Source organism: Artemia sp. Qi Xiang Cuo, chromosome 4 (genome assembly GCF_049724085.1).
Source record: "Artemia sp. Qi Xiang Cuo chromosome 4, ASM4972408v1, whole genome shotgun sequence".
Lineage (NCBI taxonomy): Eukaryota > Metazoa > Arthropoda > Branchiopoda > Anostraca > Artemiidae > Artemia > Artemia sp. Qi Xiang Cuo.
In genome coordinates this window covers 8,291,378-8,309,059 of record NC_142797.1, presented here as the reverse complement: position 1 = coordinate 8,309,059, position 17,682 = coordinate 8,291,378, and the positions used below count along the sequence as shown (strand labels likewise).

General features: G+C 35.4%; 2 protein-coding genes across 2 annotated transcripts in view; both read left to right on the top strand.

Moving 5' to 3' along the window:
- The window catches only part of LOC148952748 (uncharacterized), a 44,466-nt gene extending 26,940 nt beyond the window's left edge, over positions 1 to 17,526 (top strand). Inside the window, exons 8-11 of the mRNA XM_089087768.1 lie at positions 7,241 to 7,281; positions 10,659 to 10,691; positions 15,080 to 15,702; positions 17,409 to 17,526. Of these exons, the coding sequence (XP_088943894.1) occupies positions 7,241 to 7,281; positions 10,659 to 10,691; positions 15,080 to 15,658 (653 nt within the window). The 3' untranslated portion in view covers positions 15,659 to 15,702; positions 17,409 to 17,526. The remainder of the gene's footprint in view (positions 1 to 7,240; positions 7,282 to 10,658; positions 10,692 to 15,079; positions 15,703 to 17,408) is intronic.
- LOC148952749 (uncharacterized) lies at positions 1,964 to 3,729 on the top strand. The gene has a single exon (XM_089087397.1). The coding sequence runs from the start codon at positions 1,985 to 1,987 to the stop codon at positions 3,005 to 3,007; it is 1,023 nt and encodes a 340-aa protein (XP_088943523.1). The 5' UTR covers positions 1,964 to 1,984; the 3' UTR covers positions 3,008 to 3,729.
- Positions 17,527 to 17,682: the final 156 nt, after the last annotated feature.

Genomic DNA, 17,682 nt, shown 5'->3' with positions numbered 1-17,682 from the left:
GTCACTTCTCCCCACATTCATCACTTCTTATAGTTAATGTATATTGACGATGTCAGCCTTCACTTACCTCGTTGATTCCCCCATGTTACGAACAGGATCATATTTTAGAGCTACTTTCACGAATGTCTTCTTCCTGAAAACTTGTTGTTTCGCTGCCAGGAAGCACAGCAGTCCAATGCTGACGATAAAGTCACGGGGAAGAGAAATAGCCACCTCCAATCTTTCTTACGATTTTCTCTTAATATTGAGCTCAAATCACATGAAGAAACAGACATGCAAATAACAGTCCATGTTGATTATAGTTTCAGGAATGAAAGTTCTGTCACCATTGTCACTACTACACTAAGGCAGTGCAGTAGTCCAATGTTGTCAATAAATAATTATGGCCACCTTATGTGCAGGGAAACACTCTGGTAATTGGAGGAATAGCTCCTTCCTTTGTTCTCTTCTATAGCTAAAAGTGTAAATGAATGTTAAAATATCGATAGAACATCAGTGTCGTTGGCAGAACAGGGACAAAACTTACATTCCTGAAACTAGAATCAATAAGGACTGCTATTCGCATGTCTGTTTCTTTATGTGTGATTTTAACCTCAAGATTAAGAGAAGGTCGTAAGGAAATGGGAACTTCTTAGGAGGGTGTAAACAGAGAGTCTTTGGACAGATAGGGATGGAGGAAGAGTGTGCGTAGCTGTGTTGGCCTCAGGCGGCTTGGCACTGCAGAGTTAGTAGCAGTAGTAGATGGTTCCAGTGATTCTTGAAGGTTCTAGATGTTTCCCGACACGTGGACGATTAGCAAAACTCCCAAGTATAATAACAAGCTTCAACTTTTATTCCCGAGAATGTCCCAAAGCACAATTAATTAAAGCCAGCAAGTCGGCTTTGTAAGAGGAACTTTTAAGACTATATTGTGATGAATCACCCTAAGTTTGATCTGTCACTACATGGGACTGACCTTGAAACCCTGCTCTTGCCCTTCGACTATGGCAACCACTACCTATCTTTAAGCTCACTGGCGAATTAGTTCAATACTTGATACTATAAGTTCATGGTATAGGTCGTAAATCAGTTTCCAGATTTTCTGGGAGCTGACTAAACCCTGCTCATCATCATAGTGCCTCATCCCTTGCTGGAGTCATCGGCCTTAAGAATTAGCTGTCATGACAACAAAATAACAAGAACAGATTCGATGCAATCCACTGATCGATGAATAAATTATGGTTGAAATTTCTTACTGTAGCTCAGGTCTTAATTCAGATCTCATATTAAACTATGAAGCGCACTTCGGCCGTTCGCGAACTAAATAGAATGATCATTTTTGGGATTTGTTTTTTTCCAAGAGTCATAACTCGGTGTACCAAAATATATATTTTTCAAGTCGTTTTTTGACGATTTCAGCTTTGGCCCCAAGACAATTAGGTAAATACAGGGTGGGGGGGGGGGGTTATAATGTTATAATACTATTGTTGTTTCTTGAGAGATGAAAAAAATTAGTGTCGGTGTTATTTTTCTTAAAAATTGAAAAGTAGCTTTAAATTCACAGTGAAGGTCCAAGATGGGGAATTAACTCTTTTAGGGATGTTACTGTCCAAGTTAGAACTTAGCGTTCTTAGTAGTAGAAACAAGTTAGTAGTCTAATGGTGATAATTATTCTTGAATTTTGCTGTAAACACCCAACTGTTGAAATAAAAGTCATAAACTATTGTAAATAGATAAATTATATAATAGATGGTAAAACTATGTAAATAGATGAGAAAAGAGTCATATAATTTTTAAGCTAATTCTTATGTATTTTCTTGGGGGGGGGGGTGTATATAATTTTGTGGTCGATTTGCTGCTTCTTAAAAATAGGGAAAAAAGATTTCAACTGATAAGTGAAAATTCAAGATAGGGAACTAATTCTTTTTAGGAGTGGATGTATTGAATTTTTTTTTGATATGACGGACACTGCCCTCTTTCAGAGAGGAGCGACACCTTGACGTCAATGCGAACTCCTGCAATTTCTAAAACCTCAAGAAACTTGAATGAAAGGCGTGTTATACCTGGCAAATCAGCCAAACATTGTAATATTGGAAATAATCTGGAAGCATCTGGGAAAGCGAATGGGGAACTTCACGTAAGACTCGATGAATGTAATCTAATTTGTATAATCTGCAGAAAGACCTTTGTAGCTGTATCATCAGTGAAGAAGCATGTTAAGCAAGAACATCAAAAATCAAAAATGTCGACTTCGATTCTGCAAGCTCATGGAGTTTCTCCAACTTCGAGAGACATTTTGACTAACCAGTGTTTTAGTGGAAATGATCTGGAAACTTCCGAGGAAGTGAATAGTCAAGTTGATACAAGTTCCGATGAATCAAATCTATTTTGTATGATCTGCAGCAAAACTTTCACAGCTATTTCTTCACTAAAGAAACATATAGAGCGAAAGCATCAAAAGAAGCAAGTAACCAATTCATATGACCAAAACTGGTCTCTTTCAGAGAGAAGGGAGACTCCATCTACGTCTACCCAAAATACTTGCTCTAATACAAGTGAAAAGGGTTTTGAAAAGCCTGAAATAGGCTATAATAGAAACGACACGAGTGTTTATTGTCCAATTTGCAGTAAAAAGTACAAGTCAGGTGATGTATTAAAGAAACACGTAAATACAATACACTCAAAAAATGCCTCGTGCTTTTGTCCAATTTGCTACAAAATGTTGAGTGAGCCATTCCTATTGAATCAGCATATACTGAGTGTTCATGATAAATATAAACCCCACCGCTGCCAGTTTAAGCAGTGTGGTAAGACCTTTTCAAGCAAAATACGGCTTTCTGAACACATGGTCTACCATGGGCCAAAGAAACACAGTTGTGAAGTTTGTGCAAAAATGTTTTTCTTGCCAAGAGACTTGAAAGTCCACAGAAGGATTCACACTGGCGAAAGGCCGTACAAATGCCATCATTGTGAAATGACATTTACACAGAGTACAAATAGGAACGTTCATGTTGCCTCGCAACATTGAATGTTGCCATTTTGAATTTACATACATTTCTTGTAATGTAAAGTATCTGGGTTAATTTTTTGTCCCCCTACCATTTTTTGGTTGATTTCTCAACTCTTTTGTTGGGAATTACTCTTCAAGTGAATTCAAGTGTATTAATATAAGACCCATGCTAGAAATGCCAGTTGACTCTCACCTTTGATAAGACTGTTCTAACCGCAAAATTGAGTGAAATTAATTATATCTTGCTAACAATCTCAACCAGTCTTTTAGGCCAAAGATCTTTCTTTGTAAAAATCTTTCTTTTAAAACATTCTCAAGATTGATGTCGTTACCGGTTCAGTTTTAAACATTCGGTTTAAATAAACATTCAGCCTATTTTTAAAAACAAGATGTCTGAAACATTATCAAGATAGATGTCGTTGGTGGCTCAGTTTAAATAAACCTTCAGTTTCTTTTTTAAACAAGATCTCTTTGAAACGTTGTCAAGATAGATGTCGTTGGTGGTTCAGTTTATCGTCAGTCGCATGGTAGCAGTTTTATTGTGAGCTCTGAATTTTTTGACGAATGCCTTAAAAATTAGTGAATAACAGTGATGGTATTTCTCCTTTTGAAGACGTTACAATTCTTGCACACCTCCCTGAAATTAATTTAAAGTCCTTGTCTACCGCAAGGAGTTGTCATCCTCAAGGTAAATATAACAAAGAAACTTACACACCTTTGTTTTCCTGCTTTGACCTGAGGTGACCAAATGTTGCCATGAGTTGTACAGTCGTTGTATTATTTACAATTCACTCGTATTCCTCAGTAAATTTTCAGAATTTATGTGAGTATGATTGTTTTTAATTGACATTAATCTACAATTAATCTAACTGCTAATCACAGTATACTGGTATCTATGTTAATAGATTTAGAACAACGGAAGCAAATTAAGTTCAAATATTACCTGACATAGCTCTATTGACCTTATTCCAAAAATAAGTCACATTAATGCTTGAGTACATGTATACTTAGTAAGTATATAAGCTAATGCTCCTTTAACGTAATTAGTTTGCGTAAAAATGTAATAATCGTAGTAGTTGGGATAATAGTTAGTGAAAATTCATGGTGTGCACATGCACACCATGTGCACAAACATACATTTGTGCATTAATGCACAAATGTATGTTTAACCTGGATACGTTTGTGCCAAAAGCTGATCCCTAGCCCAGGAACAAACTTCTTTGTGCCCCTATCCCTCTTTTTTTTTGAAATATTAATCCAAAGAAGTTGTTAGATCCTAGAAAAGGCTCTTGGTATTGGAAGCATAGAGCTGACTCTTTTCCTCCTTTTATCAAAACCTCCTCTTTTTACCTCCTTTTTAAACAAAATCCGTTTTACCTCCTTTTAAAACCGCTTTTAATTTTTATTTTATACAGCAAGTCTTCAATCATCAACTTGCCATTTTTGCTCGCCTATACCCATCTCAGGTCTATCCATACCTGAAAACCGCGAATTTCTATGATTATTCTTTTGGTTGTTTCAAGAAGTACGAAGTTTTTTTGGATATGACATTTTGTCAGTGTCGCCACGTTGAATCCCCCCCCCCCCAAAAAAAGGGAAATTAATTAGCATAATTCGAAAACGCTATTCGTTCTTAAAAACTAGAATATCAACTCCATGCTGATTCCCCAAGACAACAATTCGTTCAAACAGAACATAGAAGAAAAGCTGTTTGGTTTTAGCTTTTTTTCTGATTTTTCATTCACGTTTCTTTTTTTTTATTTGGGACCCGCTACTATCGGAAACCAAATAACAGCATGTAGAGATCTTTTTGATTGGATGCTAGAATTTCTTTTCTTTTTTATGTAAGATTTATTTTGTTGTTTTAAGTTGCCACCTTACCAATTGAAACAGTTAAATTTCAATTTCACTGTCCTTTGTACCACGACTTTATCCAGTATTTTTGATCGGGTGGGGGGGGGGGTACAAAAACGCTAAAAAAAATCCATCAAAATTTGTCTATATATATATTGTTACGTTTTTACTAATCGGACAAAAATTTTGAGGGGTTCAAAGCCCCCCTGGATACGGCCTTACTTGATACTTCAGTTATATGTACAGTAATATGTAGTTAGTTTATATGTTAGAATAGAACCCTATTTTTCGCGGACTGCATAAGAGTAGTTCCATGTTTATCCGTGAGGGGTCCATATTTTTATTTCGTATCCTCGGAATCTGTTGTCATTCGTAAGGGGTCCATATTTTATGGACTTAGATTTACGTCGTATCCTCGATAGCTGTTAGTCATCTGTGAGGGGTCCTTATTTTATATATCTCAATATTTTTATGACGTGTCCTCGATATCTGTTGTTATGCGTGTTGGGTCCATTTTTAAAAGGTGGTGCATGAATTCGGATGTATTTTGGGGGGTCTACATGAATTGTATATGCGGAATGTAAAGGTTATAGAGAAAAGTTAGCGACTGCTTAAGAATGGTTCATATTTATCCGTAAGGAGTCTATTCTTTGGACCTCGATATTCTTATGGTGGTATATCCTCGATATCTGTTGCTATCCATGAGGGGTCCATATTTTTATAACATGAGTATACATGAGTTCGGACGTTCTCATGGTCAACCTGCCTAAGACTATCTACACTTTCTTGGTCAACCTGCCTAAGACTCGAGACAGGCGTGCCTTTCCAAAATCTAACACACAAATATTTGTCCAATAAGAGAGTCATACGTACTCCCGCCGTTTACCCATGCCATTTAACTAAACACTTGGAAACCTAACCTGTTAGATAGACTTATCTATCAACAAATGAAATGACATCATTTTTATACAATCCTAAAAAGGGCTTATTCCAGATTTGCTTCTCACTCACTTGGACTATCTGTCTTGGCCTTTTCTACAATTAGCTATGACTTGATGCATGCCCGCAACTACTTGATTTTAATTCTGAATTAAATAAAAATCAATTTAATAAAAATCAAGTATTTCGCAGGCATCAAGACATGGCTAATTGTAGAAAAAGCCAAGACTGATTGTCCGAGTGATTGAGAGGCAAATCTGGGATAAGCCCTTTTTAGGATAGTATAAAAATGATGTCATTTCATTTGTTGATGGATAATTCTATCTATCATCCGTTCATATGTCATTCCTAAGGCAGAACTAAGGTTGATAATGATAGAATTAAGGGATGAAATATTCGATTGATTTTGGGTTGACGCGTGACGTACAATGTCCACTGGACTTGTATGTAAAATCTAGGACTGAATTTGCTTGGACTCACAGGCGGTGAACAAGTGAAACTTAAGTCTAATAGACTTGGCCGCTTGTAGTCTAAAGGTAAAATACCGTGTAATAGGATTTACACATGAGCAACAAGTCCCCTGGACTAGCAGGTGAACGGTGAAACCTATAGTTTTCCAAGTGTTTGATGAAATGGCACGGGTAAACAGCGGGAGTAAGTATGACTCTTATAGTTACAAAGCTAACTTGTGTTAGCTTTTGGAAAGGCACGCCGTGAGTTCGGACGTTTTGTTCGGATCGTGAGTTCGGACGTTTTGTAATAATGCAAAGATTATGAAAATAGGGAAAAATCACAAGTGCTTTGTATCGGTATTATTGGATAATGAATTGACTGCAAACTGACAGTCTTTCTACTCTTTGGTATGTGTTCATGCAACTCAAGACCTGTCTGTTAGTTCACTAACGAGAAAACCGTTCAAACGCTTGTTTCCCCATAATATTATTCTTGTAGGCTGTTTTTATCATTAAAAGGGTTATCAGTTTTTATTTTCCGTTTTTATCAGTACAAGGGTTGGCATACTGGCGGACGAAAAGTAGTTCTACACGCTTCTATTAGCTAAAAGATAATTAGCAGTTTCTATTTTCCATTAGACGTTTTATCTCCTCTTCTGGACTTCTCTCACATCAAACACCAATTTTTCTTATCTCAAAGGTTATTTAAAGGCTATTGCAGTAGCCATCGGAAAACCCAAAACTACTTTGTATTTTGCTCTGTGAATTTTGTAATGTGTAATAACAGTTTTTGAATTACTAGTCGCATGGGCCGTGATTATTTGGTTTCACATCCAAATAGTTAACTTCCAGTGACTAATTTTTTGTTAACTTCCAGTGACTACTAATTTTTTGTTATACAAATGTTGCTTTAGTCATCACCTAGATGTGGCTTAAATTGTATTGACTTTTTTTTTGTAGTCTTCAGGGATTTTAAATTTTAAGTTTTTTTTTTTTTTTTTTCTAGCTGCTGAGGCTGATGAAGATGAAGAAGAAATGCCAGTTTTGGTAAGTCAACATTACTTTAATTGCTATCACGTATAAAAAAAATAATTAAGACTGTTTTTTTTATTACATTGTAATTGTATAATTTTAATTATATTATGTATTTTATTATGACCACATGAGATACATTAGCACAATATTAACTACTAAGAAAGGTTGAAACAACTGCGATTGTGTATATTGAAAAAAGTAACATCTTTCCCGGAAAAAAAACCCCACTGAACATAATTTACACAATATATTCTATGTAGCTGATGATAAGTTTTTAGTCTGTAACCAGCATTAGTGCAAATTAAAAAAAAAAAATCCCTGATGGACGAACGCATTTTCCAATAAATAGCCTAAAGCGTTAAATTAGCAAACATCCAATGCAAGTGTTAAATCGTTATTTTAAAAAGACTATCACAAGTTCTAAAAGAGCTGAATTCGCTTCTTATGTCTATTTGAACAAAACAGAAACAACCAAGACAGCAAGGCAAATGTTAAAAATTAATAAAACAAAAAATTTAATAGACATAAAAAAGGTCCATACAAATTATACAAAATTAGTAAAGTTAACACATTAGCACAATGTGTATTGTATGAATATCAAGATATATAACGTAAGTCATATAACAATAGTAGCAAATATATTGCAAATTAAAATGTTAGTTTCACTCAATTTAAACAATAAACTAAGGACAAATCACACGCGGTTAGCTACTTCATTGGAAATAGTTATAGTGCTGAATAGTATTAATTGACGAAATCTCAAGAGGAGCTATTTATTATTTATTATTACTTGTGTATTTTTTTTATATTTATTTTATGTTTATTTATTTATGTATTGTGAATCAACCCGAGCGACAAATATGGTTTTACTACGTAAGGAATCAAAATTTTTTGGAGATCTTTTGCCGTTTATCATTTTCTGCCCTTTCGAATGGCCTAGGTGGGACTCTGCACGACCCTCTGTTGCTAAGTAATGGGAAATTTAGAAATTAGCTTAATCGAATCACCAGCACTTTTCCTGAGAGTGAAATTTCCCTACGAGCAAAATTATCCTATCCTGCTTATTTGTTTTACGATCATCGATGAATGGAGTAAAAATGAGCCGAATTTCATTAACTAGACAAAAAGGAAATATTATTTTAATAATTAATAAAATGAATGCTGTTATAATATTATATTGTATAAGTACCAGGGGACCGTGAAAAGAAAAAGTGTGTATTTAATCCCCTTTCACAAAACAACTATAATTTCTTTCTATTTGGCAAACTTTTTTGCACACTCGTATAAAAAATGTTTTCTGTACTGTTGGCTATCAAATTGTAATGTGCTTTTTAAAATATGAATTAAAATAAACTTGGTGGACTGTGATGAAAAAGTTCAGAACAAGGGGTAATTGGAGTATAGCCAAAACAGATGGTCTGAGTGAGAGGTAAAGCTGGCATAACCCCTTTTCAGAATTGTATAAAAATGATGTCATCGACAATTAATTTCGGAATATTTATTTTTGAAAAAGTAAACATTCTTTTAAGCATACATTTCTTGTATTCATTTTTTCATGTCTTATAATAATGATTTCATTTCTTTTTTCATTACTTTTCGTCTTCGAACGATATTACTGTTTTATCCTCAAGTCTTGCTGTCACTAAATTGCTAGATGAATGTCAATAGTCTGGATAGTCAGGTGTAGACATGCATGGACGATTAAAAGACGGTTATGGACGGTTAAAGGGAGGTGGATCAACTTCGGAAAACCCGTTTATATAGGAATAAAAGAACACTGGGAATACCGTACCAATCCCAAATTTTCATAGACGAACTAAGGTGTACCCGAAATCATGTGAACAACTCCGTCCAATTTTGTTAACTCCGAATCTCGCCAAGGTCACCTAATCTTTTATATATTGTGAACTCCTGACGCAAATCAACCTTTCCCTATACCCTTTCCAGTATGGGTGTTTGAAAGGAAGCAGCCCTAACCATTACCTTTTACGTCTCTATCATATGATAACTGAATGGCTAGGCAGGGGAATCACCATAGTAGACCTTCTGCTCGCTGATCTCTGTAAAGCGTTTGATTTAATATGCCATATCACTGTTATACAAAATCTGAAACAAATGGGGACTAGAAAACATACTCTGTTGTTGATAGTCGATTTCTTCAGAAGCCGTCACCAGTGTGTGTTTACGCGTTTTGCCAGAGATATCAACTCTGAATGGGCTGAAATAACGTGTGGTGTTCCCCAAGGTACCAAGCTGGCTGCCTTACTGTTCTTGGCTGAGATCAATTACATTCTCGGTGACTTTGATAACGCTTTAAATACGTCGATGATCTGTCCGCCTTGCTCAAATTTCTCGTAGATCAATCCCAAACAATACCACAGTTCCAAGGTGAATTGCAAGACGGTTGCAGGGATAATTAACGTCATTAAAACAAAAGTGATGCGCTATAATCTCCTTAAAAGGGACGTGGCTTGTACTGAACCCTGGTTCCTTACCACTTCAACTGCAATTGTTCTTGGTGTGACTTTCAGTACTGACTGTTCTTTCAGCTACCATGTTCCTAACTTTGTGAAAAAAGGTAACTACGCTTTGCGGTCACTGACTACACTCCGACGACTAGATTTTCCAGTGAATCAGTTACGACTAGCGAATACCTGCTATATACGTCCCTTACTAGAATACGCATGCCCAGTTGGGGCACCACAGGTGCACACAATTGACTACTTAAGTGATGATCTCGAGGGTGTTCTCCAAATATGACACGTATGTAACTGCAGTTGCAACGTTGAAAATACCAACGCCGAGAGAACGGAGATTCCATCTTATGTGCGAATTTGTACAGTCGCTCCGCGCTGGTGAAAAGCACAGCACGTTGTTGCTTCCTCGTATTGCCCCCAAAGCCGATGCTCGACACACCAACAAGTTCGAGCCAATAAGATGCGCAACGAATCAATTCAGCTGTTCTCTTATTACGTTTTATACAAGTGTCATTAATCATGCTTTTTTTTTTTTTTTTTTTTTTTTTTTTTTTTTTTTTTTTTTTTTTTTTTTTGTAAGAGGTAGTGTTATTTAGTTGAGGCTCTTGTTAACACTATGAACGCTGTTTTTAAATAGATGAATCTTTAAAAAAAAAGTAACATTCATAACTTATATTCGAAAATAGGCTGTATGTGCCAAGGCTGTTGACGATTCTTGAATTTAGTTCGGTAGTACATGTTCTTGTTGCTGCTAACTTAGGAATGACAATATTTACTTAATTGTTTACTTATTTATTACTTATTGATTATTGGTTAACTTATTTAAGGCAATAGGAATTACTGAAATTATAGATGATTTTTATCGCTAATTTTCCATAACTTGAAGTCCTATTAATTTTTCTTTCTTTGCAGAAAAGACCAAACTTGGACAATTCTGCAAATAAGGTAAGTCATTTTGCTTTGAAAAGTGATTGATTTGTTCTATTAGAAAGTGGGTAGCTCTGTCTCCCTATTATTATTTATTGGCATTAGCCCCTATTCTATGTGCGTACGCATTAAATATTTTTGGGCAATGGTAAAAACGGGCATCATAAGGAAACTTTGAATTCTCATGAGGGGGAGGGGGACCACATTCAGAATAAGATTTTACTAGTATTAGAATTTAGCTAGCGCTAATTTAGGGAATCAACTAGGACCAAATTCGTTCACAAATGAGATTGGCATTAGCCCCTATTCTATGCGCGTACGCATTAAATATTTTTGGGCAATGGTAAAAACTGGCATCATAAGGAAATTTTGAATTCTTGTGAGGGGGAGGGGGATTACATTCAGAATAAGATTTTACTGGTATAAGGATTTAGCTAGCGCTAATTTAGGGAATCCACTAGTACACATTCTTTCACAAATGAGATTGGCATTAGCCCCTATTCTATGCGCGTACGCATTAAATATTTTTGGGCAATGGTAAAAACTGGCATCATAAGGAAATTTTGAATTCTTGTGAGGGGGAGGGGGATTACATTCAGAATAAGATTTTACTGGTATTAGGATTTAGCTAGCGCTAATTTAGGGAATCCACTAGTACAATTTCGTTCACAAATGAGATTTAGCTAGTGTCTAAAACTGAAGTTTAATCGAATTAAACTTAGTTAATGTCAAGCCAATCATAATTTTTCTTAGAATTTTCTGACTGACTAATACCAGAACCATATCCAGATAGAAAAAAAAATGGAAGGGCTCGTCAGAGCTCAAGGCAATTTGTGCGACATGAGAAACAAGACAGTACGAGACAAAGGCAAATACATAGAGTAATTACAGTACTAGTTGACATTATCCATTGCGAATGGTTAAATCTGATCACTAGCGTCAATTAGTACCGAGCTTTGGAACAGGCTGAATCTTTGTATTAGTAAAAATATCGTTGTGAATGGGTCTTTAGACACTTGGTCTATTATTTTGAGGATTGTCTAGTTGTTTAAGTTTACTTCGAAATTATTACTAAAGACAAATAATTAAAAAAAATGTTAAAAATAATTATTTTAAGATGAAGTAATGTGACTTAACTACGAAAATTAATTTTGCTCTATCGGCCATAAAGTACCTAAATGTAGTATCCTGTGAAGGATACCTATCCTTCCGTATCCTATCCTTCCGTATCCTATACGAAGGATAAAGTATCCTGTGAAGGAGGATGGTGAAGAAATTTAAGGGGAATAATAAGAAAAGACTTGAACTGACTGAAGAAGAATCTTAAAAAATGTGTAATAATATAAATAAAACTATTAGAGGATAAATAGATAAACCGTTGATAATGGATGAGGTTAAGCTAGATGCATATGTAGAATGGGACTCAGGTACTCCATGTTGAAATTATATAACTGAACTGTAGATTTTAATTGAGGACGGGCGAATTTTAGTTGTCATAATTTGTAAAATATGAATAAAGAAAAAAAGTGCATTTGAGAGGGATAAACCCGCGGGTATGTTAATCCTTCAGACGTTTAATGCCGTTTAGATGTTTTATTTTTGAACCCCTATCTTAATTTTTATTAGTCTTTCCGGGTTCCATTATGAAATGCGAAACTGCAATTGGTTTTTTGGGGTGTTGGGTACATTTTTTGAAATAGATTTGTTCTAATTGGTGCCTTTGCCAAAGTTTAACAACAATTGATCAAAAATTTGAACATGTCTGCCATTAAGTTACACACTTGAAGGAATAACACATGATAAATCTATTCCAAACACCGGTACATTCTCACCTTTGCAGATAGGTGGGGGAGGGGGCAATAAATTTATAGTTTTGACGAGGTTGTGTTGTTATCACTCTAGTATTTTTCATGCTCTAGTAAATCTTAGAATTATTTTCTTAGGAAAATAAACATTTATCCTCCTCCAATGTGCAGAGTTGACGCATGTTGCATGATAATGTGACTCGTCAGTTATGTTTTGATAAGCAGATGTGGGTCAATGTATGTTTTTCAGGTTTCAATTTTAAGAAAACTTTCCTTCCATTTCATCTCTTTTTTTTTGTTTTTTATTTTTTTTTTTTACCAAAAGTAAATGTAAAAGTCTTGATGTAATAAGCTGGCTTGTGATGTTAGTAAATGTAAAAGTCTTGATGTGATAGCTTGACTTGTGATAACCTGGCTTGTGATGAGAATAAATGTAAGTGTCTTGATGTGATAACCTGGCTTGTAATATGAGTAAATGTAAAAGTCTTGATGTGATAACCTGGCTTGTAATGCGAGTAAATGTAATTCTTGATGTGATAACCTGGCTTGTGATCAGGTATACTTTAAAATAGGGCACTCAAAAGAAGTACTGAAGAAAGTGTAAACCTGATAAAGTAAGAATAAAAAGGTACGATAACAGCACGGAGGACCACAAGCTTGACCCCAAGGAGAAGAGGGAGATGAATAGTGGGTATTTCTGGGGGATCAGGTGGAGGGTGGTCACATTAAGCATCGGTAATTACTTGAAGACAAATAATGGAGTAGTTATTTTATTAGATTACAGTTCTCTTTATTATTTTCCTGTGGAAATATGGAAGTTCTTACAAATGTAGGGTAATTTTGTTGGACCGACCCAAGACGATTTTACAGACAGATATTCATCCTTATTTTTAGAGAAAAAAAAGTTAAATCAGGATGATTTTAAGAGAGAAATAATTCTCCTTGAAACTTGCTTCAGGACAGAAGAATTCCGATGCTCTTGAAAGTTAGTCCAAAAACTGCCAATTTTTTGTTTCAATGGCCTTAACTTCTGCTGTGCGATTTTATTGGCCGAAATTTAAATGTACATGCCTAAGGGCTGAATTTAGCTTAACCTGGCAACAGTGCTACCTATTAGCTCTGACAATAGAGCTAATATTGCGTAAGGACAAATTAGGGGTTTTTATTTCGAGGATATATTAGAAGGTAAATATGAGAATCGTTGTTAATGAGCTGGAATATTGACAATAACACCCCATTATATGGACAGGTTCAGACGCAGTCGAAGTTGATGAATAAGAAGATTCTGTAATTCTATTAAACCAAAGAGTTCACTTTCTTAAATTAGAGATTTTATTTACTTAAATGTGTTTTCTCATTGGGCTATCTGCGTCAAAATTGAATATGAAAAAAGTGGCTTATATTTATGGTGCAGAAGTAGTATCCAAAAATCATCTAGAGGCTGTTATATGATTATGAATAAATGAAGGGATTTATTGTGAACCCGTCAAGTTTAGACGAGAAACTCAGACGGAGCAAAAATAAAAGAAAATGAAAAACGAAAAGACGCTTCAACGGAAACAATAATGAAAAAGAAAGAAAAACAAGACACTTACACTTAACCTAACAAGGAGAAAAGAAAATTCACATTACTGATGAAAACTACTGGGTTATATGGGCCACCACTAAGTTTGAAGATTATTATTGAATTTAACCATCTGTTCTTCTGTCGCTTTTAGTGGATCCGTGATATTGTAAATCCTGATTGTTTTTGTATTCCTGGTCCAAGGTGGGAGTCTGCGTAAATATTTTGCAAACCGGAAAAAAATGCTGCGGATTTTATTTTCATCTGTTTGAGTAAATCTGTCTACGCTATGTTATCTTTAACTTGCAGTATTCTGTTCTCTCTCTATTTTGTCTTTTCCTTTTCTCTCCAAGGATGCATGAACCGGCTTTTGAAAGTTTTTTTTGTGTATTTGGGCTGTAAAAAAAAAATCAAAAAATTGTTTTAAGAGAATACCCATAACAAGGTTATTTCCCCGCGGTTTCTAGGAAGCAAAAATAAAGTTTTATCTAAGAAGATGATTGTACAAGCTGGAGAGTTAACGTACGTGCTAAGTTAAAATCCTTTCTTTCGATTGCAAACAAAGTCAAGCATTTTTCCGTTACTTCATCAACGGAATTTTGCAATTTTCCTCTATTGTAGATCTGAACATAAATTTTACCCTATTTACTAAATTATGATTTTCGTTGTAAACATATTCGGATATATTTCTAGCCGAAAACTCCGTTTCGTAGAGTAGTGGAGGAAACTATCGAGATAGACCAACGACTGAAAGACAATTCCTTTGACTCGAAGGTAATTATCCTCTTGGAATACTTCATTTTCCCCACGAGGACGCATCAGTCACTGTCTTTGATCTGACCGGGCAAGTCGGTTAATTTCGTGGCAATCAGTAATTAAACAAAAATGAAAATTTTTGTTTTTATATGAGAGTGTCAAGTTCGGCTCTGCTTGTTCAACTGAGCAAAAACCAGTATTTCCCCTCTTTATCTATGAATGTATAAAAATTGTTGTTTAAGATACTTTGACAAGTTACTGATGTGTCCTCTTTTTTTTAGGAATCAGAAGATTTTGGTTTTTCTCCTCGTGGTAGAGGTAGAGGAACACCACGTGGTCGAGGAGGTGATAGAGGTCGTGGAGGAGATAGAGGACGCGGTGGTCGTGGTGGTCGTGGAGGGAGAAGTGATGGTGGTGGTGGCGGATTTGCATGCTATAATTGTGGTGATGAAGGTCATAGATCAATGGAATGTCCAACACGTGGACCAATGAAATGCTACAACTGTCAAGGAGAAGGCCACCAGTCGAGAGATTGTCCTGAAGGACGTAAAGAGCGTGGACCCATGAAATGTTTCAACTGTCAAGGAGAAGGTCACATGTCTAGAGATTGTCCTGAAGCACGTCAAGAGCGTGGGCCAATGAAATGTTTCAACTGTCAAGGGGAAGGCCACATGTCTAGAGACTGTACTCAAGCGCGTGTTGAACGGGGAGGTCGTGGTGGAGGTCGAGGATTTTCACGCGGTGGTGATAGAGGATTTTCCAGAGGCGGTCGTGGAACGCCTAGAGGAGGGCGAGGTGGAATGTCGATTGATGTATCTGGCAGCGGTGGAAATAAGAAAATGAAATTTGATGAAGAATAGCCCCTAGGATTTTCTAATAATTGTATCGTGTACATAAATAATAGGTATGTTCTTTTTTCACTTTTTGTTCTGTGTACATCCATATATGCTACTTCGAAGGGTAGAATATAAAAGTTAGCTTGTAATATTCTCCGCGTCAAAATAATTGAAAGAGAAACTGTTGATTGAGCTACATAAAAAGTATATTCTACTCTGTAATATTCTGTTTCTTGACATTTAATGTTATATTAGACTGAAGGAAACTCCTCCGGGGAACCATAATGAAACTTACCTGTAAAAACAGCATCTTGTTTCGAAACCAGCAACTTATGCTAACCTCAAAGTAAGAAGGACAGGGAAAATGAAATCTGATTATTTGAATTAGTTAAATGGAAATTCACCCAACTATATGCGTCTGTTACCATATAAACCACATACCATGTGGTTTACACCGTGAACAATAAATTACCAAAGACAGTGAAACCTAACAAAAAATATGCTAAAAACGTAAGGTATAGAAGAGCTTAAGAACGACATTTCCCCTTGAAGGTATAGGGGTTTTGAAGGGGTAGGGATTCTACCAGCAAAAACCTCTAAAAACCAGCAACTTATCAGGTTCGTTGTAAACTTTTTATTTTGTGTGGGATATCTATACTCAACTCTATATCTATAATCTATCTATAGATTATAGATATCTATCTATCTATCTATAATCGATTGGGTGGTTTTGCCATAGCTCTTGTAGAGCTTGATTAAGAGATTCGAATAAATGACAGAAAAATAAAAGCTGGTACCTATTTTCCCAGATATCTTTTCTGGGAAATCATTTAACTTATCATGTTCTGTGCCGGAAATCGAGATGTTAAGTTTTGATGAAACTTGGAGCATCAGAAAGTGGGAATTTGGTTGTTTTTTGATTAAATAAAGCAGAATTTTTTTCTGTATTCTTAACTGATCAGGCTTTTATATGGAAGTTGCTTCGCTTTTCTTTCCTACTTCTATTGAATAGCATGCGATTTGAACGTTACAATTTAGCCTTTTCCCAACAAGTCATAGCTGGGTTTTTCTCTCTATTTCTCTTTCCATCTATCTGGCTCTCTTCCTACTTCGTCCTAGTAATGTTTCTTGTGTTGGAAAGCCTCAGTTTTTTCACTTGACCGAAATTACTTGAAACTGATCTATTCTAAGATAGGAGAATCAGTATTTGTGAAGAGTTATTATGATCAGTCTTTTTTTTGGGGGGAGGGGTCCTATTTTGTCTCCTCATTTGTGAATTTAAGTCCTTGTTCCCTATGATTCAAAATTTATTTCCAATATTTTATGCAGTGTTATTTTCAATCTGATTATTTTTATTAGGCAAAATTTTCTTGTTCATTATTGTGTGTATTAATTAACATACTAAGTGAAACATGATTTATTATACATGTATTTATTTAATACATGAACATTGATTCAGGGTAATATGTCCCTTTTCACTGTTTTTCTCCAAATTCATTTTTTTCAAGTATGTGGGCATTAAATAAGTATGATCTAGTAAAATATTAATTATTATTTATATTAATAATTAAAGTTATGTTAATAATTATATTAATAAATATGATGAAATTTCTGAGATAGAATAATCTTCTTGGATTTTTGCTGGAATAGTCGGTGTAAATTGTCATTGAAATAACGCAAGGAAACTGTATTTTATTGAGGAGTTGGGGATGTGGCACAGGGAGTAATTGCTGGTTAATGGTAATTTGACTTATTCTGTTTAAATTTTTTGCAGCGTGGCGCGCGTGGCAGTTGGGGAGAACGAGCAAACGAGGATTTACGCTTCACAAAGGGCAAAAGTTTCCGTCATGAGAAAACCAAGAAAAAGCGAGGCTCCTATAGAGGTGGAACCATAGACACGAGTGTTAATTCTATCCGATTTGATGATTAAGCCAATTTGTATAAACAGCTGTTCAGGGATTTTGTTTTTAATCTAAGACTATTAGTGAATTTAAGTTTGCTTACTTGTGACACAAAATATTACCATATAAAGGATGTGTATAGGTGGG

Excerpts from the sequence above, each read along its gene's own strand:
- LOC148952749 (XM_089087397.1), top strand. The coding sequence starts at position 1,985 with ATGCGAACTCCTGCAATTTCTAAAACCTCAAGAAACTTGAATGAAAGG.